Source organism: Hyalella azteca, unplaced genomic scaffold, assembly GCF_000764305.2.
Source record: "Hyalella azteca isolate HAZT.00-mixed unplaced genomic scaffold, Hazt_2.0.2 contig6469, whole genome shotgun sequence".
Classification (NCBI taxonomy): domain Eukaryota; kingdom Metazoa; phylum Arthropoda; class Malacostraca; order Amphipoda; family Hyalellidae; genus Hyalella; species Hyalella azteca.
The window spans coordinates 2,180-25,567 of NW_025936630.1; the positions used below are offsets into that span (position 1 = coordinate 2,180).

Here is a 23,388-nt window from a genome sequence, read left to right on the forward strand (position 1 = left end):
AAATCTTCGCCAGTTATTCTTGAAGCCCTGCTCTGCTCCAATGACTTGGATAATTAATGCAGGAATGTATTTCTAAACGAACAGTATAAATTCATGTACAACCGTGACGAAGTACGGTACATGAACCCATTTGTAAATAATCTCGCCATCGTCTTACCAGTATACCTGGGCACGATTACTCGGCAAACACCGTCCATAAACAATGTAAAATTCAATGAGAAAAATTTCACAGAATTTTATTCTCGAACAAAAATTTTCTGGTGAACTTTTGTTTCTTGAGAACTAATCTAAAGAGCTGACAGGTGCATGGTATTTAGCAGATCTCAGCTGGTCGGTCAGCTGTCGCGCCTCACTCTGTCGGGGCTGAGAGGCGACAGCGGCAGCACTCTGTGCGTAGTTACGAAGCGTATAAATTGAAGCGACAACTCAAAGTTTAAATAAGAATTAACCAATGTAATACAACTTTAGCTTCTCAATTGTAGCATTTAGAAGCTATTTCATAGTGTTTAATAAAAACATTCTTATTGGCTGAGCCCGGTTCTCTAGAAGCGAAAAGTTCTTTACACATACCTGCAAATGGTGATTATTATTTTTAAAGCAATTTGAATTTGATGTGTATTTTACTAATGAATGCAATATATAAATAACAATTAACATTGTATAATACTTGTAATTTGATTCTATTGCAATTTCACTGATGTGTACTTGAAAAGGTTAGTATATCAAATCGCAAAGATTAGAAATTTGAAAAACGAGTTAAGCTCAAAAATTGCACCGTAATTTAAATTTTTTTAGATCGTGTACTATATGTTCAGTAATTTGTCGCTTAATTATAGGGCAACATGGGGCAGCGCCCCCCCCCCCCCCATTTTTAAACAAAATTTTTTATGAAGTTTTAATTGATTTGAGGTGGTTCTTTGTTTTGTTTAAAGGTACAACTAATGAGGAATGTATGTTGTGAATTAGACGCCTATAGAGTTATTCAATTTTTGATGAAACACCATTTTGTAAAAAGTGTAAAAATGGGCCCATTGCCCCACCCCTAGGGCAAAAGGCCCATGGGCTTGGGGCAAGGCGCCCACCCTTGGTCCCTTTACCGCAATTGCATAATTTTCGTTTAAAAATTATAAAACAACACTTTACAGTTAAAAATAAGAAAAAATGTATTAAAAAATATGACATTCATTCATTTATTAACAATTCAAAAAATCATATCCTTAACATGAAAAAATATACCCTTGGCTTAAAAAAATCTATCACTGACGTGAAGAAAAATATTTCATTGACATAAAAATATATATCCTTGACTTGAAGAATATATCCTTGCGATAAAAAACTCGTCCTGACATGAAAAAATGTATTCATGACTAGAAAAAATATATTTAGTTAATCAGCAAAAAAAAACTTCGTTCCAGTTTTGCCCATAATCCAGATAATATGTGCAGATAATTCGTACCTAATCGTGATTTCAGCCAACACCATAAATACTCATCAACTTTCGGCTCATTGGTGTTGACTGAAATCTACTTTTGGCAAGGCAAGAGTCAATAACTCGATAAGGGGTCATAAATACGCATAACTAAAACTAAACCTGCTGCCTTGAGGCGGCAAATCGAAAAATTATGCAATATGAAGTGTGATTGGTAATTCAAAAGCTAGTCATAGTTTTGAAAAGGTCATTGAGACAAATCTAATGATGTATAACACAAGACTTCCCCATGGGCGCTTTGGTCCGTGACACGCGTGGGCCCGTTGCCCCCACTAGGTATCCTTTCAATTTATATCGTGTCAACATTTTATTTTAAAAGCGAATAGTCTAAACTTGATCTCAAAATTATCCCTATAGATATTACTTTCAAATATAATTCACAGTAATTTCAAAAGCTTCATCTACAGTAATCAATAACAGTTTTATTAGCAGCAAACAAAACCTTTATCTAGGCTGAAATAGTTATCCACAAATATCTTAATAACGCAAACACTTAGCAAAACGTAAATCCGTACACTTCTCCCCAGTGAAACTGTCGACCGGCGGTAGAAAACACGGACCAATATCTGCAATACTTAGCGAGAAACCCGCTATGGGCCAATGACCCGCAGTGGGCTCGCTGCCCCATGTTACCCTACATGATTTCAATATTATGTAAATAATGATGTCCGCTTCTTCGACACCGCTTTTTTCCTTTGATCCGCAGATAATGCACATGCACCCCTTGTTTTGTCATCCCCTCTGCTGATCTCTTGTTTTGTTATCCCCTCTGCTGATCTCTTGTTTTGTTCTCCCCTCTGTTAATCTCTTGTTTTGTCATCCCCTCTGCTGATCTCTTGTTTTGTTATCCCCTCTGCTGATCTCTTGTTTTGTTCTCCCCTCTGTTAATCTCTTGTTTTGTCATCCCCTCTGCTGATCTCTTGTTTTGTTATCCCCTCTGCTGATCCCTTGTTTTGTCATCCCCTCTGCTGATCTCTTGTTTTGTTATCCCCTCTGCTGATCTTTTGTTTTGTTATCTCCTCTGCTGATCTCTTGTTTTGTTATCCCCTCTGTTGATCCCTTGTTTTGTCATCCCCTCTGCTGACCTCTTGTTCTGTCATCCCCTCTGCTGATCTCTTGTTTTATCATCCCCTCTTCTGATCTCTTGTTCTGTCATCTCCTCTGCATGCTGATCTCTTGTCTTGTCATCCACTCTGCTTATGTACCCTTTTTGAAACGTTTTCAACGAAATTATGGTAAATCTTCCTGCCGTTTTCTTAGTTATTAAACTCTCATGCAGAAGTGCTGGATGCATCCAAGTAAGATCATGTACTGGAATGTTATGTGTATAAGCATCGGCTGCCATGAGGCTGTCAAGTTTCTGAAAGTCTCACTCCAATCACCTGGCGCGTTCCCTTTGCTCGCTTACACACCAAACGCTTCCCACCAAACAAACAAAAAAAAAAAGCCCACCAGTCTGTAATTTTCTAAGTTGCGCAATGTATAAATTGAAGTGACATGAAACCAGTCAAAATGCCTATCAAGTTTGACTGGGTTCTAATTAGCTACAAGCTTCATTTGTCTTCTAATGTTTGTTTACTCCCGAGTCCTGATAGCAATGGACTCAGTTCTGTCCATCAAACATTCGTGGCATTCCCAAGTTGGAGCCACCGATTATCTGGCGCCATTACTGGCGCCGTCGGGACCTGGTAACTAACTTATGGTAAGATATGCATATGTGTGAGACATTGTCCAAATAGCGATACACTTTTTTACACTTGTGTGGGTCATCTTGACGTAAATTGCTTCGGCGAAAGGACGTTGCCGAGGCTGCTAAACGTATCCACAAGCTGCTACGTCTGCTCTTAACTCGTGCTGGGGTTGAGAATGTGTCACAATTTAGACAATATTACCCATGCATGTTTGAGAGTGCGTATACTCTTCCCTGTCATGGCACGTGCCGCCTTCATCATTGTTTTCTTCCCACGCTTGTGCGCGTCACCATTCATATGGCGGTTCCCACGCAATAAAAACATGTTTACCTTCAGAAGTATAAAGGTCAAATGACCAGTTAGATGCGGCCAGGGTTCGAAGGTGGTAGATTTAGATTACTTTGTTATCGTTTATTTATTGTGCACAAATAGTTTAAAAGTGCATAGTTTACGGACGTAAAAATAGACGCATTAAATAATATATAGATTGTTTCTTAATATATAAGGTGTTATCCGGTTAGGAAAAACTTAATTTAGACGCCTATTGAGGTACCAATAATGTTCAATTATCATAGTGAAATAGATCTAATAGTTTTATTCATAGTAAAACTGCATCTCGCAAACAAACGTCGCAAATTTTCGGGATGGCGAAAGCGTCATTTGGTTCTTAAAAATTAGAAGTTATCAGCTCAAAAGAAAGTTCAGATTCAGTCCTAAGAAAGATCCGGTCTAATGACACGATTTTAGATCTTCTGTGAACAAGGCACGAAAAGGAAAAGAATCGGCGACAGGCCACATCAGGCCTACACTGCAGCGCCGACATCACTACGTTATGTTATGTTATGTTATGTTATGTTATGTTATGTTATGTTATGTTGTGTTATGTTATGTTATGTTATGTTATGTTATGTTATGTTATGTTATGTTATGTTATGTTGTTATGTTATGTTATGTTGTTATGTTATGTTATGTTATGTTATGTTGTTATGTTATGTTGTTATGTTATGTTATGTTAAATGTTGTATCAAATATTAGTCACATAATTCATCAATAAATCGTTAATAACGGTGAAGTATTTTATTAAAGAATATTAGTAGCGCATTTCGTTAATAAATTGAAATTAGATATTTTGTTGATAATTAGTTAATATCAGTAACGTTTTGCTTTAATAGAAATAGTTTGGGAAATAGGCAGGTATTTATGGACGTGATGTGTATGGCAAGGATGGCTAGCTAGTTCAATAGTTAAGACATCAGAGTCTAGACACCGGAGTCTATTAGACTTGGTGTGACATATAATTTACTTACACTCAGAAATATAAGGAGATATTGTCCAAATAGAGATGCTCTTTTTGTCTTCGTATGGGTCATTTTAACTCAGTTAGACCTAGGCACATAAGTGCTACGTCCGCTCTTTGCTCGTGTTGAGCTAAGATTGAATGTCATTATTTGGACAATATGAGCCATTAATTTATCTGAGTGCGGCTTTTCAACGAATGTTCTGAACCAATTCCCCTTTATATGCAGGAGTTCGACGATTAAGCTAACACGGAAATAACTATTGCTGCTATCAGATTATTCATCATTATTTATTACTTTCAAATTGTGCATTTTTAACAACTAATAGCAAGTACAAAACGCAAGCTGTCACGATGGTCAACATTACAACACTTCAGACGCTTATACTCGTCCTGGCGACTTCAGTTGCTGGTAAGATATTCCCCGATGAATGAAATGAATGCCGCAATAGTATACATGATTCATTCACCAGGATGACTTATGCATGATCTAATTAAACTTTAAAAACAAATTTCTCATCATTAAAAGAGCAATGAGTTCCCGTTCAAAACTCTGCATGGTATCTAACTCAATATTACTCTCGGTATCTTGTCGAATAAAAAATTAATCTTTTTCAAGAATTTATTTCATTTTTTGTTGATAGTTTGTACTCAGTGTAAGAGATGGAGATCATTTGAACAAACATTAATTAAAATAATATCAGAGTCATTGGCAATACTTCCCATCGTACATTTATAATAAACTTCTCAATCACGCTTCGTATGAGAAAAAAAGTATTTCTTAATCGGTAAAAACATAATTATTTCCGTAAATTTCACATCTTTTAAGGTCTACCGGCGCCTGATGAAGCTACACAAGAAATTATAAAAACTCAAGCCACACGAGGCGCCCGATACGAGAAGAGTTTCGAACCCTCAAAACACAGCGATGAATCTCACCCAAGCCAAGAATTGAACCTCGCTCAACCTGAATTTTATGAACACGTTTATGAATCCCGCGAATCAGGGCTACAAAATATGGACACGTTGAATAAAATGGAACCTGATGTCGACGCATCAGACATTGCAATGGTCCCTAACATTGCAATGGTCCCTAACATCTCAATGGTCCCTAAGATTGTCGGTGGTAACCAAACAGATCCTGGAGAGTTTCCGTACCAGGTAAGTCCAAAGCAAGAACAGTCACGCACCTAATCTAAATATCTAAATGTTCCTTATACACATAACATCGCCATTAAATCTATTACTTAACAGTACTATGATAATATTTTAAATGCTCAGCATCGTTTAGAAATGCGCCAAGAATCATGTTTTGTCAGAGGCCGCTATGCATGGGTGCTGAATTTGTCTCTACTCGATGATTTATACATGACTTCAGATGCCGTCTTAGGTCGAGATATGCAATTTCTTTTATCAGAGGATAATGCTGTCTGAATCAAGGTCCGGGAATACCGCTCCCGTTATGAAAGTCCAGGAAAACCGGTCCCGTTATCAAAGTCCGGGAATACCGCTCCCGTTATCAATGTCCGGGAATACCGCTCCCGTTATTAAAGTCCGGGAATACCGCTACCGTTATCAAAGTCCGGGAATACCGCTCCCGTTATCAAAGTCCGGGAATACCGCTCCCGTTATCGAAGTCCGGGAATACCGCTCCCGTTATCAAAGTCTGAGAATCTCGCTACCACAATTCCGATATCCCGTCTCTTGTTATCAAATCCCGATAACTCGGTCGCTTCCCGGTAATATCCCGAGCTGTGAGACGTTTGGGAGCGCGCTTCTTATAATATTCGCAGTTCTATGCTTCAAAAACATCCACAAACACGTAAATTTTCCAACGCATAATAACATGAATGCAAATAAGTAATAACTGAAATTTCTCGCTGAAGGTGAGCATCCAAGTGATGGATTTGTTCGGGAGCAGCCACATCTGCGGCGGTGCCATCCTGAACGCGCAGTACGTCGTCACCGCCGCGCAGTGCGTCTCCAGGTACGTCGATTTATCCGCTGGTACGACGAATAACAGTCCACTGGTACGTCGTTCTGTCCACTGGTACGTCGTTTTGTCTACTGGCACGTCCTTCTGTCTACTGGTACGTCGTTCTTTCCGCTGGTACGTCGTTCTAGATGCTGATACTTAGTTCTATCCACTGATACATCGTCCTGTCCATTGCTCACTGGTGTCCCTCCCGTGACTATAATTTCACCGTCCCGTGATTATTATTTCACCCTCCCGTGAATATAATTTCACCCTCCCGTGATTATAATTTCACCCTCCCGTGACTATAATTTCACCCTCCCGTGACTATAATTTCGCCGTTCCATGATTATTATTTCACCCTTCCGTTATTAAAATTTCACCCTCCCATGTTCATAATTTCACCGTCCCGTGATTATAATTTATCACTCTTGTTGCAGCCAAACAGAGAGCAGCCTGCAGGTGGTGGCCGGCGTCTGGGCGCTCTCCCAGACGTCTATTTGGCAGCAGGTGCGCAACGTCAGGTCCATCACCGTGCACCCTGAGTACGTCGTCGACACGCCGCAGATGAACGACATCGCTCTCCTCAGGGTGCGTTCAACGACGTCTATAACTTTACCGCGACGTTTATAACTTCACCGTGACGTTTATAACTTCACCGTGACGTTTATAACTTCACCGTGACGTTTATAACTTCACCGCGACGTTTATAACTTCACCGCGACGTTTATAACTTCACCCTGACGTTTATACCTTCACAGTGACGTTTATATCTTCACTGTGACGTTTATAACTTCACCGTGACGTTTATAACTCCACCGCGACGTTTATAACTTCACCGCGACGTTTGTAACTTCACCGCGACGTTCATAACTTCACCCTGACGTTTATAACTTCACAGTGACGTTTATAACTTCTCTGTGACGTTTATAACTTCACCGTGACGTTTATAACTTCACTGTGACGTTTATAACTTCACCGTGGCGTTTAGAACTTCACCGCGACGTTTATAACTTCACCGCGACGTTTATAACTTCACCGCGACGTTCATAACTTAACTGCGACGTTTATAACATCACTGCGACGTTTATAACTTCACCGCGACGTTTACAACTTCACCGCGATGTTCATAATATCACCGCGACCTTTATAACTTCGATGCACCGTTTATAACTTCACCGCGACATTTATAACTTCACCTGATGTTTATAACATCACCGCGACGTTTATAACTTCACCGCGCCGTTGATAACTTCACCGCGACGTTTACAACTTCACCGTGACGTTTATAATTTCACCGCGCCGTTTACAACTTCACCGCGCCGTTTATAACTTCACCGCGATGTTTAAAACTTCACCGCGACGTTTAGAACTTCGCTGCGACGTTTAGAATTTCACTGCGACATTTATAACTTCACCGCGATGTTTATAACTTCACCGCGTCGTTTATAACTTCACCGCGACGTTTATAACTTCACTGCGACGTTTATAACTTCACCGCGACGCTTATAATTTCACCGTGACGTTTACAACTTCACCGTGACGTTTACAACTTCACCGCGACGCTTATAACTTCACCGCGATGTTTACAACTTCACCGTGACGTTTACAACTTCACCGTGACGTTTATAACTTCACCGTGACGTTTACAACTTCACCGTGACATTTATAACCTCACTGTGACGTTTATAGCTTCATCGTGACGTTTACAACTTCACCGTGACGTTTACAACTTCACCGTGACGTTTACAACTTCACCGCGACGTTTATAACTTCACCGCGCCGTTTATAACTTCACCGCGACGTTTACCACTTCATCGCGACGCTTATAACTTCACTGCGACGTTTATAACTTCACCGCGGCGTTTATAACTTCACCGCGACGTTAATAACCTTACTGTGACGTTTATAACTTCACCGCGACGTTTATAACTTCCCCCGCGACGTGTATAACTTCACCGCGACGTTTAGAACTTCACCGCGACGTTTAGACTTTCGATCACTGCGATGTGTAGAACTTCACTGCGACATTTATAACTTCACCGCGATGTTTATAACACTTCACCATGACGTTTATAACTTCACCGCGACGTTTAGAACTTCACCGCGACTCGGTGAAGTTACAAACGTCGCGATGAAGTGGTAAACGTCGCGGTGAAGTTATAAACGGCGCGGTGAAGTTATAAACGTCGCAGTGAAGTTATAAACGTTGCAGTAAAGTTATAAACGTCGCGGTGAAGTTATAAACGTCGCAGTGAAGTTATAAACGTCGCGGTGAAGTTATAAACTTCGCTGCGACGTTTATAACTTCACCGCGACGCTTGTAACTTCACCGCGACGTTTATAACTTCACTGCGACGTTAATAACTTCACCGTGACGTTTATAACTTTACTGCGACGTTTATAACTTCACCGCGACGTTTATAACTTAAACGCGACGTTTACAACTTCATCGCGACGTTTGTAACTTAACCGCGACGTTTATAACTTCACCGCAACGTTTACAACTTCATCGCGACGCTTATAACTTCACTGCGACGTTTATAACTTCACTGCGACGTTCATAACTTCACCTCGACGTTTATAATTTCACCGCGACGTTTATAACTTTACCGCAACATTTACAACTTCATCGCGACGCTTATAACTTCACTGCGACGTTTATAACTCCACTGCGACGTTTATAACTTCACCGCGACGTTCATAACTTCACCGCGACGTTTATAACTTCACTGCGACGTTCATAACTTCACCTCGACATTTATAATTTCACCGCGACGTTTATATAACTTCAACGCGCCGTTTATAACTTCACCGCGACGTTTCCAAAATCACCGCGACGTTTATAACCTCACTGTAACGTTTATAACTTCACCGCGACGTTTATAACTTCACCACGACGTTTAGAACTTCACCGCGCCGTTTATAACTTCACCGCGACGTTTACAACTTCACCGCGGCGTTTATAACTTCACCGCGACGTTTATAACTTTACCGCGACGTTTACAACTTCACCGTGACGTTTAAAACATCACTGCGACGTTTATAACTTAACAGCGACGCTTGTAACTTCACCGCGACGTTTATAACATCACCGCCACGTTTATAACTTCACCGCGACGTTTATAACTTCACCGTGACGTATAACTTCATGGAAGATGAAATATCAATCAAGAATGAAATTCCCTGTTGAAATTATCGAAAACTGATAAGATCCGAAAACTCAAACTTGTTTTCTTATAGTTTACCGCACAATAATTACGAATTCACTTATGGATTGTAAAGTAGATCAATACAAATTTCTCTTAGAAAGGAAAATGTAAAACAAAGTTGAACTTGGTAAAATTTTATTAAAATATAATAAATATTTTGTTTAATCTACACAAAGTTCCTCGAAATCCGCAATTACAAAAAAGTTTTGGTCAGATGGAGACGCCATTCATGCTTGACGAGCGGGTTGCCAGCATCCTCCTGACGCCGCAGGACGCCTTCGTGGGCGCCTCCTGCGTCACCTCAGGATGGGGGAGCACCGAGGAGAACGGCGACTACTCCGACGTCCTTCTGAAGGTGGGTCATGTCCTCATGAAGGTGAGTCATGTCCTTATGAAGGTGAGTCATGTCCTTATGAAGGCAAGTCATGTCCTCATGAAAGTGGGTCATGTCCTCATGAAGGCAGGTCATGTCCTCATGAAGGCAGGTCATGTCCTCATGAAGGTGGGTCATGTCCTCATGAAGGTGGGTCATGTTCTCATGAAGGCAGGTCATGTCCTCATGAAGATGGACATTAACATCATTTGAATTGTTTTGAATTGTTACACTCTCCACAGCTTTTACGTTGCCTTTCTTCACTAGAAAAAGTTCATTCTTATTCATATTTAAAAGTAACTTTCTTTCAGTTTTACCTGTTTTTCATGTATACTTATTTTATCAGTTATTATAAAAATGGTTCTTTGAGCAGGTCTCTATGACGGTGCTCGATGATAAGACCTGCGAGAACGCCTACGGTGTGCAAGACTTTGAGTGAGTCCATAGCTGAATAATGGCCTCAGTGCTCTAGAATGTGTAAAATACCTAATTTTTCAAAAACAGTAGTTTGATGAATATTAGGCGATTGAGACGTCTGCGGTTTTAGCAATATTAACTACGTGAATACACCTAGCTAGACATAAATATTAACTACGTCAATACATCTAGAGAGACATATATTAACTACGTGAATACATCTAGATTGGCATAAATATTAACTACGTGAATACATCTAGATGGTAAATATTAACTACGTGAATACATCTAGATGGACATAAACATTAACTACGTGGATACTTCTAGATAGACATAAATATTAACTACGTGTTCAAATACATCTAGATGGACATCTATATTAACTACGTGAATACATCTAGATTTTAGATAGACATAAATATTAACTACGTGAATACATATAGGTAGATATAAATATTAACTACGTGAATACATCTAGGTAGCCACAAACATTAACCAAGTCAATGCATATAGCTAGGCACAAATATTAACTACGTGATACATATTCTCGTTAATTAGTTGAACTGCCCAATTTTAGGAGAACTTCGATGATCTGCGCGGGGGCGGCGGCGGGGGGCGACTTCTGCCAGGGGGACGAAGGGGGACCTTTGGAATGTGGTTCTTACTTGACCGGCCTGGTCTCCTGGGGGATAGGGTGTGGTAGGGGCAACCCAGGGGTCTACACCAGCATCTACCACTACAACACCTGGATTATCAACACCATTGGGAACCAGTAGCCTGGTCTGTACACCAGCATCTACCACTACAACGCCTGGATTATCAACACCATTGGGAACCAGTAGCCTGGTCTGTACACCAGCATCTACCACTACAATGCCTGGATTATCAACACCATTGGGAACCAGTAGCCTGGTCTGTACACCAGCATCTACCACTACAACGCCTGGATTGCCGAGACCATAAACAGATTTAATCTTCCTACGGTGTTTAAAAGGAATTTATTATAATTAAGGTGTTCTTAATAGGAATTTATTATTGTTGAATGTTTGATAATGAATTTATTGTTATTAATTTGTTTGTTAACGAGAAATTTTTTATTATTAAGGTTTCGATTTAAATAATTTATTATTATTAGGGTTTATTATTATTAAAGAATTCCTTGTCATAAAGGTTCTAACGAGGAATTTAGGGAAGAGCTTAAATGTTCATCAATATGTTAAAAAAAAAGTTTAAATGTTTTAAAGAGCAGCAGCACATCAGGATTGTCTTCTATCCTCGATGTGTCGATTATTACAACGATGGATATTTCAAAATGTATTTAAATGCATATATGTGAAATGTTCCCGTATTTTTATGCACATTTCTCGCATTTATTTCGTGTGAATAAATTTATGGAATAAATTTGATCGTTGGAGATCTTGTGTCTAGCTTTATTTAAAGTAGCCGCGAAAGAAAAAAGTATTAAATTTAGCAAACTATTTTAGATATTTTTCTCAATGATCCAGGGTAATCGAGTGCATTAATATATTATTATTGCGAAACCTCTTAGTCTGGACTTTAATCCTAAATAAAACATTTCTATGCACTCTCCCTTTAATTCTCACTCACGTTTAAAAAACTTCATAATTAAACCAGAATCGCGTCGTCAAGTTCAAATCATTTCACAGGTGTGCTTAGGTTTAGAGAAATTACTATTATTGCTTACGTACAGAGATTATTCAACAATTTTCTAATTTATGTTAATTTTTGAGGCTTTACTTTTTTCGCTATATTTCCAAAGACAATAAATTTTAAATTACTACAGGAATTACTACTAACAACCAAATTTGGCATGAAATAAGGCAAATATTATTAATAATAATTTGGCAAATTATTAATAATAATATTAGTAATAATAATTAGGCATCTCAAATAATGGTGCTTGTTAAATATTTTTGGCTGCTCTCACAATCCCCGAGGTACAAAATAAAAAATCTATCAGTACATTATTTTGAAGCTGAGAAGTGCACTCCCCCGAAGTGAGCCATGCTTGGATGTAATATTTGTTAGCGGTTATTACATTGAATTCTAATGTTTGTTAATAAATAACGAGAGAACTACAGGCACGGCGTCTCCTGAGTAATTACGTACAAGCTCGTTAGATATGCTAAATTAATTGCGGATATAAAAACGAAAATCTTGCAGTGATTCATCATTTCGTGGTACTTACCGAATAAGAGTTTGCTCTGCTCTGCTCTGCTCTACTCTGCTCTACTCTGCTCTACTCTGCTCTATTCTGTTCTACTCTGCTCTACTCTATTCTGCTCTATTCCGCTCTATATTCTGCTCTACACCGCTCTATTCCGCTCTACTCTGATCTAATATGCTCTCCTCTGCTCTGTTCTATTCTGCTTTACTCCGCTCTATTCTGCTCTACTCTGCTCTAATTTGCTCTATTCTACTCTGCTTTACTCTGCTCGTCTCTGCTAACAAATCACATCCCTGATGTCTTTCGAAGCGAGATGTGACATTATGTGATATGATGTGATGTGACATTATATGATATGATGTGATGTGACATTATATTTTATGATGTCACATCACAATCCTGATGTCTTTAACTTCTTTATCAAGAAGTCAAGCCGGCAAATTCGATAAAATGAAGCGTGTAAAGTGAGTCGCAGTTATTTTCTTGTTCTTAACACTTGTTACTCCGCCATCTTTGGACTTCGATCGAGTGCTGTACATGTAGAGTACAGACGACACGAAAACCTGTTGACTTTGGGTAGCCTGGCGCCTAACATAAATCCTGTTCTCCGTGGCTGGTTCCTTCAAGGATGCAAGGAACCGCAACAGATGGGTCCCGGAGGCCACACCCCCTCTCAAGGCCGGGCGCAGGACGAGTGCTAACTGACGTGAGTGCCAAGCAGTTGTTGCTGGGTCTCCTGTTGCGTCAGTTGGACCGCTTCTACGAGGTCTAACTGAGCACAGAATTTCCTTTAAACCTGGGAAGTAAAGAAATTTAATTGTAAAAATATATAAAAAATACTTTGTTTAGAAGTTTTGTGTTCCACAGTTGTGACGCCAAGTCTCGGTGAAAAGAAACTAAATTGGTTTAAATTCGATAATCGTGAAACGGAATTTCAAATGCTTGAAATTTTCTTTTATTCCCATCCTTTTAATTCTAAGAGTGGCAGCATCAGTAGCATCAATAATAGTCACTTTACTGAAGATTTAAAAAATATCCGTAACCGAATCGCCCTCTAGCAACTGTTCACAGTGCAAGAAGTAAAACCCCATAACCATGCTAATGATATAGCCAAGCAATATATTACACGATAGTCAGACCAATAAATAAATATCATAGCGAACATTAGAAAGATCTTCGTCAAACTCGTAACATTACAGTACAATTCGAACAAAAATGCCTTTATTTTCTTATATTTATTTTTGACATTCATTCATTTTTAACATGAACATTTCTGCAATAATATCACGAAACTGAAGGTTTGCGGAAACGCTCTTGAAGAACGCAAGTATATTTACTATGTCTGCTTGAGCCACCCAAAAACGTGACACTCAATCAAATATACAAAAGATCACCCGACTTTCTGCAATTCCATATTCGTTCGTAAGAATTTAATTACGTTTTTTTATAAATCAAATCATTTTTACTTCGATTTAATTCTGAGATAAAGTGTGTTTTACAGGAATCTGTCCTCTCAGACGCCATGACAGCTCCGACGAATGGATGGTGAGGACGCTTGAGGTTGAATTGTTGCATATTTTTAGGTGCTGTCTAACATTGATGACAGATTTACTTAAAAATTTAAAGATGGCGACAATGGCATTGTAACTGAAGATTAGATAATAATTACTCTCATAATTAAAAATTTTTGCTTGCACAATAATAGTCCTATTCATGATATGCTCATTGTATGTGAACTTGCTGTTAGCGATCAGAGCTTGCATATCAGAGATGGAAGCAAATTAGCTTACCATTGTATAAAAAATCACTGCCCGTGGCATCCTTAACTGATGAAAAAAATTCCTGATGGTTCCAAATTATTCAGCAAAACCATGATTACACCAACTATAAACGCCGATGATATCAAAGAATAAGTTAGGTTTTTATGGCCGTAATGCTTCGAGTCTTTCTTAATAAAGGAGCGCAGTTATTGAATCGTGCTTTTGCCCTGTCATGGATATGATTTGCTTTATTATCGCTTTATTCGCTGCCAAGGAAGATTTGGCGAACATAACACTTTGTTGATGGGGGCAGGGTGGGGCCCAGCAAGCGGTGGGGCAAGGGGGAGTTCTGGGGTCTGTCCTCGGACTACGACCCTGACTGGGGTCTGAGCGAGCGCCAGAAGAGGCTCAGGGACGACCTCATTGAGGTCTGCAGGCTCAAGATCAGACCTCATGCGGTGAGTAACACTTAACGAGTAAAATCAGACCTCATGCGGTGAGTAACGCGCAGCGTGTCAAATCGAACCTAATGCGATGAGTAAAGCTCAAATGAACAAAATAATTTAGATCTCATTTAGTGGTCAAAAACACAATGAAATGAGCTCGACCAAACCAAATTGGTACACACGCATCGAGGGAAAGCAAGCCCCATTCGATGAATGTAACTAAGACTCTGTCTAAAATCAGGCAACAGATGAAGAAAAAGTCAACCCACACGACGAGAAAGCTCGCAGATGACGTGCGTATGACTCACTTGCAGCTAACCTGAACCTACTTAATGTTTTTCTCCGAGATTGTAAATGAGATCGTCCCTCAGGCCGACACAGACCAAACGTACAACAGTTCATATGAGATCGCACCTCAGGTCCACTGCAATCAGACATACGACAACGGTTCTCGTGTGATCGTCCCTAAGGCTCATTGCAACCAATCGTACATTAACAGTTCACCCGAGATCGTACCTCAGGCCGACTGCACCCAGACGTACGAAAATAGTTCACATAGCATCGTCCCTCAGGTCGAATGCGACCCGACGTACGACAACACTTCATATAAGAACGTCTCTCAGGTGCACTGCGACCAGACGTACGACAACACTTCATATAAGATCGTCTCTCATGTGCACTGCGACCAGATGTACGACAACAGTCAACATGAGATCGTACCTAAGGCGTACTGCGACCAGACGTACGACAACACTTCACATGATATCGTTCCTCAGGTTCACTACGACCAGACGTACGACAACAGACAACATGAGATCGTACCTCAGGTGCACTGCGACCAGACGTACGACAACATTTCACATGATTTCGTTCTTCAGGTTCACTGCGACTAGACGTACGACAACAGTTCACATGAGATCGTTCCTCAGGTTCACTGCGACCAGACGTACGACAACAGTTCACATGATATCGTTCCTCAGGTTCACTGCGACCAGACGTACGACAACAGTTCACATGAGATCGTTACTCAGGTTCACTGCGACCAGACGTACGACAATAATTCACACGATATCGTTCCTCAGGTGCACTGCGACCAGACGTACGACAACAGTCCACATGAGATCGTTCCTCAGGTTCACTGCGACCAGACGTACGACAACAAACAACAGNCGCAATAAGTAACTGAAAGCAAAGTTTAACTACGTAAAAAAGTTTTTCATAGCTACTTTGATGCGTGAAATAATTCGTCATACTTTATTCATCGTATCAATCCGCCTTACTCAAACCATGACGTTCAATACAACGAACTAAATTCATTATAATCAAACTATAACAGTCAACTGCTGTCTCTTATACACATCTAGATGTGTATAAGAGACAGGTCTACAGTAGATCTAGTGTTACGGCTGCCCTTCTACGGCCATGGTCTACAGTAGGTATAGTGTTACGCCTGCCCTTCTACGGCCACGGTCTACAGTAGGTCTAGTGTTGTGGCTGTCCTTCTACGGCCACGGTCTACAGTAAGTCTAGTGTTTTGGCTTCCCTTCTACGGCCACGGTCTACAGTAGGTCTAGTGTTACGGCTGCCCTTCTACGGCCATGGTCTACAGTAGGTCTAATGTTACGGCTGCTCTTCTACGGCCACGGTCTACAGTATGTCAAGTCTGACTCTTCCTTTCTCGGTTAATAAATTTTATTACTCACTCATTTACACTTACTTACTGAAGGTTCTTCTATGCAGCGATGCACTTGGCGGCGACGTCAGTTTTGCTGTTACGTCACCATGGCAACAAGCACATTACCGACCTTCTGCAGCGCCTTGACAAAGAGAGGCTTGTGGGTACCCTCTCGTACTCTGACCCCGCCACTGGTGAGGGCACAGTGAAAATTATTGAACCTTGAGTGTTTTCTTTCGTTGCTTTTCAGGTAGTCACTTTAAAAAACATTTCATAGAGTCACTTGTGATGGTATTTGTGGCGTCCTCTAGTGGTTGTATTTTAGATGGTTGCATTACATTCATTTTTTTTTCATTAATGGTTGCCTTACAGGCGGCCACTTCTGGTTTCCTTTGTCGTCGAAGTCCCGCTTCGTTGACGAGCACAGCATTAAACTCCTGAAGTACGGATCTTGGGCGACATCCGCTGGCTGTGCAGATTGGTATGCTATCCAGACCGTGTCTCCGGAGTTCAAGAGGAACTATGCGGATACAACGTGCTTCCTCATCTACAAGGTCCGATGAAGTGATACTATATTATATAGTATAGGGTGAACACTTATTGCAGTCATTGACGACTATGAATAAAGAGCGCACCATTGTCGATGATTACTTAAAATCCTATTAGTTGTTTCGACATTAAATACAGGATGAGACTAAACCAAATCGCTCAGCGCGTGAAGGAAGAAAAATTTGTTCGATTATGACCCGCACGAACCTATCAAGTGAGTTATTTTAATGTTTTGATGCGTAAAATTCCAAGTCACGAAAGGAATGCGGCCGAATCATTCTATGATCAAATTCCGACGAACCAAATTTAAAGTTTGCTGGTACTTTCGTCCGTTTTTACCCTGCATAATTTTGCTCTTAATCCCAGGACGAAATACGCGCCAACACCGACGACTGGCAGGCACTCGGCATGCACGGTAACCAGTCTGGACCGATGATCGTCGAGGGCACCTTCAGCACCGACCGCCTCATCGGACCATACGGAGACGGCATCAGGGTAACGTACTAATGATCCCCCAGTCATTTAATCATAATGCAATTTATATTTTAAATCAGTTTACTCCCACCGATCGATGGCGTCATAAAAATTAACCAACCAGGATTGATAATAATCCGTGTATTACATTTTGTGAAAATCTTGGGTTATCTTTCGGCATCAATGGTCAATGCCAATCTCTTTCTCCACCATACGCTGACAAATTATATAAAATAGTGTATCAAAATCTACACACCAAAAATTAATGTTTAGTGAACAATTCAGACAAAATAAATCAAATTCTAAAAAGATGCACATGAATTTTTTTTACAATTGAGGATATGCATTTTTAACAGAGCAACGACGAGTGCGTCGACCCCTTCTTCCTGCTGTGCTCCTCCGCGTGCTGGAGCGGCATCGCGCTCGCCTGCATCGACCTCACCAAGAAACACGTGACGCGCAAAGCCCACGCCGACATGGGCATGAGAGTTTGTGACTACCCCACCATACAGGTGGGTCTTGGGGGACTTGGGGGACTTGTGGGACTACCCCACCATACAGGTGGGTGTTGGGGGACTAGTGGGACTTGTGGGACTACCCCACCATACAGGTGGGTGTTGGGGACTAGTGGCACTCGTAGGGATAGTTGCTGGGACAAGCACCGGGACGTGGACCACTTGGCAAGGTAAGGGATAGTTCTCGGACAAGCACCGGAACTTGGACCACTTGCCCAGGGATCTGACCAAATATATCCTAAACAAAAATAATTATTGCTTGTAAAGGAAAACAATCGCTCAAGATTTCCACTAAATAACAAATCAGGCTTATGATTACCAATTAACGGTCAATTGAGATTTTCGCAGACATATAGGCTAAGACCAGCCAACAACCAGTCTTCGGCGAAGCAAATCCGCTTGCTTCTTCATGTAACTTACTACTATGAAGAATTATTGTCAGTTTCATGTTAATTCTTTGTTCCGTTCTACACAGAACTGCATTCCTTTCCTGGCTCCAGCAGCTGAGACTGCGCGCAGCGAGCAATGTTGAAGAGGTGTCCAAGATGATGCTGCATGCAGCAGGCGGTAGTGGATACAAGGTGAGATGCTTCATGCAGCAGGCGGTAGTGGGTACAAGGTGAGATGCTGCATGCAGCAGGTGGTAGTGGGTACAAGGTGAGATGCTGCATGCAGCAGGCGGTAGTGGATACAAGGTGAGATGCTGCATGCAGCAGGCGGTAGTGGGCATTTAGAAACATATCGGTTATATACTCAATTTTATATTATCATCCATACAACGAATTTCATGTCTGCAGCCTCGCAGAGTCTGTCCACTAACTGGTTATAAAGTTTCCTTATCAGTCATTTATCTGAGGAGTCCCGCAATCGAATTGCCTGTTGTGATTTTAGATCTTCACGATAATCACACATGCAGTTGATACATATTTGCTATTATTTTCCTCTATCTAATTTACAGCAGAACTACAATGCACTTCACTTTAAAGCTTCTCTTCACCGATCGGAGAATAAAAACCGACCTGAAAGATGAGGCTATAATATAACTTGAGTAATGAGGTCAGATTCAAATGATCTTGATATTCACAACTAAATGCATGAACATTTCAATGAACATTTCCATTTTTCGGCTCGCTAAAATTCAGGCAGCTCTCTGGCCAGGAAATATAGCTTGACATAGAACAGAAAACAATTTAGAGACAAAAACACAGGACCGTAGCTCTAAAAATCCTTTTCGAGCTCCACCTCTATTGATATTGAAGCATCTATTAACGATTGATATTTTTTAATGGCAGACTGATCTTGGCCTGGAACGCCTGCTGAGGGACGGCCTGGCAGGCTGGGTTATGGCGCCCAGTAACGAAGTTCTGCGCCAGGCGATCGGCAAGATGAGTCTACTCGGCCCAGACGCAGTCGATTACTTGTGCGGCTAATTAAACACTTTTTACAGTTAAATATGGTTGCAGTTGAACTATTATTAGTGGCAGATATACATCAGTGTAACGCGAATTTGTTAGAAAATATATATATATATTTATATTGTTTAATAACTCATATATAACGTCTTATTTTGAATGGAGCAATGAATGCACCGAGGTTGACAGGGGAGCGAAGATGATGTTTCTGGGATTCTTTTTAGGCCTAACTGGCCGAAGACCGATATTACGAAATAACTAAGGATATTACATGACGAACATTTGATGTTTTAATAACTATGGCTATTACGTTGCCACTCGTCGATAGTTTTTCCGTCGAAACAAGCAATTTTTCATCGATATAATACAACCCCCAAAATTTTACACCAGGGAACAAAAGGTGGACGAGCGCAAGATCCACCACGAGCTCGGCAAGATGAGCGTGACGCAGAAGAAGAAATTGGTGGAGCAGCTGAGCGCCGAGGTGGCGCTGGAGGAGAGCGGGACATGTCCCAACCATCCCCACCAGGACCAGGACTTTGAGAAATGTTTTACTCTCTTAAGGCACAAATGCTGGTCAGCCACAGATCCACCGTAACCAAATACTAACTAATTGAATTTATAATTATCTCCATTTCTGTGCATACTACATTTAATTATCTCCAATTATTCTTCTTGCAACTCCTCAAAGCATACCTGACCGAAATGAACTAGCCCCCCTCCCCCCCTCGGCGTCAGGTGACTTGGTCGAGTTCCGGGGTCCCTGTGGGGGCTTCGAGTACGTGCCCAGGAGCTTGGCAGTGCTGACCATCCTGGCCTCCGGTGGGGGCATCACCCCGGGCCTGCAACTCATCCGGTCCATCATGGAGGACGCGGAGGACACTACGCGGGTCAAACTCGTCTATTATTCGGACAACTACGACGAGATCCTCTACAGGGAAGAGCTTGATGGCTACGCCGGTGAGGGCAAGCGTTCGATGCTTCATAATGGCGAGAAACGGAGCCTGAAATTTATTTATAAAGTTCAAGGCATAATGAACTAATGCTAATACGTGTTTTACTTTATTCAACTCATGTATGTGTTCATTAATGAAAAACCACATTGTGTGTTGACATGTTAATACAGTCATGACGAGAAGGGCTTGGGCAAACATTTTATCTTTAGAAATGCTCAGCAAGAAATCTGTGAGTCGTGATATAAGGTATGAAGTTATTAAAGGAAGTAAATAAATTTAATTTAAACCATGAACTTATTTTTATCCATGTTATTGACACAAAAGTTTATGGTTTGTGTATTCCATCAGTCCGGGACGAGCGGCTGAGCATCGACCACACGCTGGGGGAGGTGCCGGAGAACTGGGAAGAGGGGGAGGGTTTCATCGACACCGCCCTGCTGAACGCCGCTGTGGACAGGACCGTTCCTTCACATAAACACAAGGTCATTCTAATTAACTCAACTAATTAGTGTTTCATAGTATCCTGGACTTAGAAAGCTCGTTGAAACTATCGGGGATTAGTTGTTGCGGGGTTTTTATATGATCTGCATTCAAAAGAAAGTCGTGAGCCCAACTGCACCACATGTCGATTTAACGATTTTTAAGGACGAATAAACTCTGCTAATCATGTGCGCAGAATTGTTTATTGTGCCTCCATAATACATGGCCCCACGTTATCATTGGCCCTTTCGGTCCCCAGATCGTGCTGTGCGGGGGCCCCACGATGGTCGTGTCGTGCCTTCACTCGCTGCGCTCACTGGGCGTCTCGTCGGACCAGATCTTCGTCTACGGCCAGTTTGGGGCCGAGCAGATGAGGCTCGTCTTTGGCCCCTTCGTCAAACTTGCCACGCACAGATCCGACCTCGTCCTCTAAACGTCCGACCTCATCTTCTGAATGTTGGACCTCGTCTTCTAAATGTTGGATCTTGCCTTCTGAATGTCGGGCCTCGCCCTCTGAATGTCCGACCTCGTCTTCTGAATGTTTAACCTCGTCTTCTGAATGTTTGACCTCGTCTTCTAAATGTTGGATCTCGCCCTCTGAACGTCGGACCTCGCTCTCTGAATTTCTGGCATCGCCCTCTGAATGCCGGACCTCGCCCTCTGAATGTCCGAGCTCGTCTTCTGAATGTCGGATCTTGCCCTATGAATGTCGGATCTTGCCCTATGAATGTCCGACCTCGTCCTCTGAACGTCGGTCCTCGCCTTTTGAATGTCGTATGTCAACCACTGAATTTCTGACCTCTTCTTCTGAATTTCGAACGTCAACATATGAATGTGCGACCTTGCTTTCTGAATGTCGGACCTCACTCTCTGAATTTCTGACCTCTCCTTCTGAATGTCGGACGTCGACCTCTGAATATGGGACCTCGCCCTCTGAAAGTCGGATATCGTCTGTGAATCTCTTACCTCATTCTCTGAATGTCCAGGTTTGTCTTTTGTATGTTATCAGGATTTACTTCGATGCACGGAGTGAAGAGTCCGGGAAAATAATCCACTGAATAAATCCTCTGAATAATCTACATTGAACCTCTAATGAATAGATATTATGTCATACTTTTGACATTTAAATTTAAATCGAATAAAGAATTCTGTAGGATGGCTATGAACATCGTCTTTATACTGGCCTACTATTTTCAATTGATTCTCTATGTTACCGGAAAGATCCTTTCCGTATAGACAGACCTCAATGTATCTACCTATAATATTCTCTGGCCATTAACTACACGTGTCTAAACAAGCTTATTTGCCATCGAAGACTAACTTTTATTAATATATAAAAAACATGACAGTATGTCAAACTGTTTTATTGTCCGTATTATCCTCCGAACAACTTCTAATAATAAATTCACGTCCTCTCTAAACGAAAGCATATCTTCTTCACCTTCTTCTTGCCCTCGATCTGAGTAAGGAGTAAAATTCCTCATATTTTTCTTTCGGTTTCGAGTCTGTGATGGAAGCTATGGCGAAATGCATATTTTCTTTATTATTTTAATGGAGGTTTGATGAGTGCACACAAGTTACGTGTTTTTAACGCACAATTTTCAAAACACAGCAATCATAAAATGCTTCCTGCCATAGAGATCAAAGTAAATCATATCTTACTAAATCAAATCTTATTATCTGATAAAATTGGACCAGTCTTTGACTGATGAGCTCTCAATAATGAATTTTAAAAAATGCTTTCACTTAATATTTAACTTTTTCGTATCGTAGTATGCCATGAATATTTTTATGAAGATAGATGAGTAGGTTCACTTAGAATTAGGAATAATATGGCAAAATAAAAACATGTATTTGCTGTGAACTTACGTACGGAAAGTTAACGACAAATTCCTATAAATCAAAAAGAGAAACTCAGTAAAACTTAAGCAAAATTTTCTTCTTTGGATGCGGGAAAAATAACAAAAAAATCAACACAAAAAACTTTATTCACCGACTAATTTCGCTAGTTTGCCTAAAGTTAACCAAGATTTTAAAAAGCTAATGAAATGCCAAATGAGTTCATTAAATCTTCATCGAAAACGTTTCGGAGAACAGATCCATCGGCTGCTCAAGAAATTTTTTAGCAGTGCGAGTACAATTAATAAGGGAAGATAAATTTACGCAAGAAAAAATAACGCGATGAAAATCAAAATCAAAACCTATCAATTAACAAATTCAAGCAAACAAAAACTGAAAGCGTTTTTAGAGTGAAGTTCCATTTTAAAATTTGCAACGCTTCAAAAATCCTTGAATACGATGAACGAGTAATGGAACTCAAAATATTGAAATCACTCTTCACCGCATGCGTATATGGACGTGGCAATGTTCATCGTGAATATCCACAGCAAAATAGGGCCGGTGAGTAAGTGGAAGTTTAGAACGAAAACTCCTGTTCAGCAGGATGTAACAATTGTTTAGATAGGTGAATCATCAGCAG

At 40.8% G+C, this 23,388-nt stretch overlaps 2 protein-coding genes across 2 annotated transcripts; both read left to right on the forward strand.

Annotated features, from left to right (window-relative positions):
- Nucleotides 1–4,716: 4,716 nt before the first annotated feature.
- Nucleotides 4,717–11,230, forward strand: LOC108665725 (trypsin-1). Its single transcript, XM_018152517.1, has 7 exons — nt 4,717–4,889; nt 5,307–5,638; nt 6,364–6,464; nt 6,893–7,043; nt 9,879–10,019; nt 10,411–10,472; nt 11,032–11,230. Exons 1-7 carry the CDS (start codon nt 4,832–4,834, stop codon nt 11,228–11,230), a joined length of 1,044 nt encoding a protein of 347 aa, XP_018008006.1. The 5' UTR covers nt 4,717–4,831.
- Nucleotides 11,231–13,377: 2,147 nt separating this feature from the next.
- Nucleotides 13,378–22,335, forward strand: LOC108665727. The gene is made up of 14 exons (XM_018152519.2): nt 13,378–14,187; nt 14,716–14,860; nt 15,472–15,733; nt 16,589–16,717; nt 16,896–17,077; nt 17,439–17,567; nt 17,903–18,160; nt 18,255–18,280; nt 18,537–18,642; nt 19,354–19,481; nt 19,864–20,021; nt 20,212–20,433; nt 20,778–20,911; nt 21,169–22,335. The coding sequence occupies exons 1-14, from the start codon at nt 14,165–14,167 to the stop codon at nt 21,340–21,342; spliced, it is 2,076 nt and encodes a 691-aa protein (XP_018008008.2). The 5' UTR covers nt 13,378–14,164; the 3' UTR covers nt 21,343–22,335.
- Nucleotides 22,336–23,388: the final 1,053 nt, after the last annotated feature.

Coding starts and splice junctions, on each gene's coding strand:
- LOC108665725 (XM_018152517.1), top strand. CDS start 4,832: ATGGTCAACATTACAACACTTCAGACGCTTATACTCGTCCTGGCGACT. Junction 5,639..6,363: donor CTGGAGAGTTTCCGTACCAG/GTAAGTCCAAAG, acceptor TTCTCGCTGAAG/GTGAGCATCCAAGTGATGGA. Junction 10,020..10,410: donor ACTCCGACGTCCTTCTGAAG/GTGGGTCATGTC, acceptor TTCTTTGAGCAG/GTCTCTATGACGGTGCTCGA.
- LOC108665727 (XM_018152519.2), top strand. CDS start 14,165: ATGACAGCTCCGACGAATGGATG. Junction 18,281..18,536: donor AACTTGGACCACTTGCCCAG/GGATCTGACCAA, acceptor CGTTCTACACAG/AACTGCATTCCTTTCCTGGC. Junction 20,434..20,777: donor AGAGCTTGATGGCTACGCCG/GTGAGGGCAAGC, acceptor GTATTCCATCAG/TCCGGGACGAGCGGCTGAGC.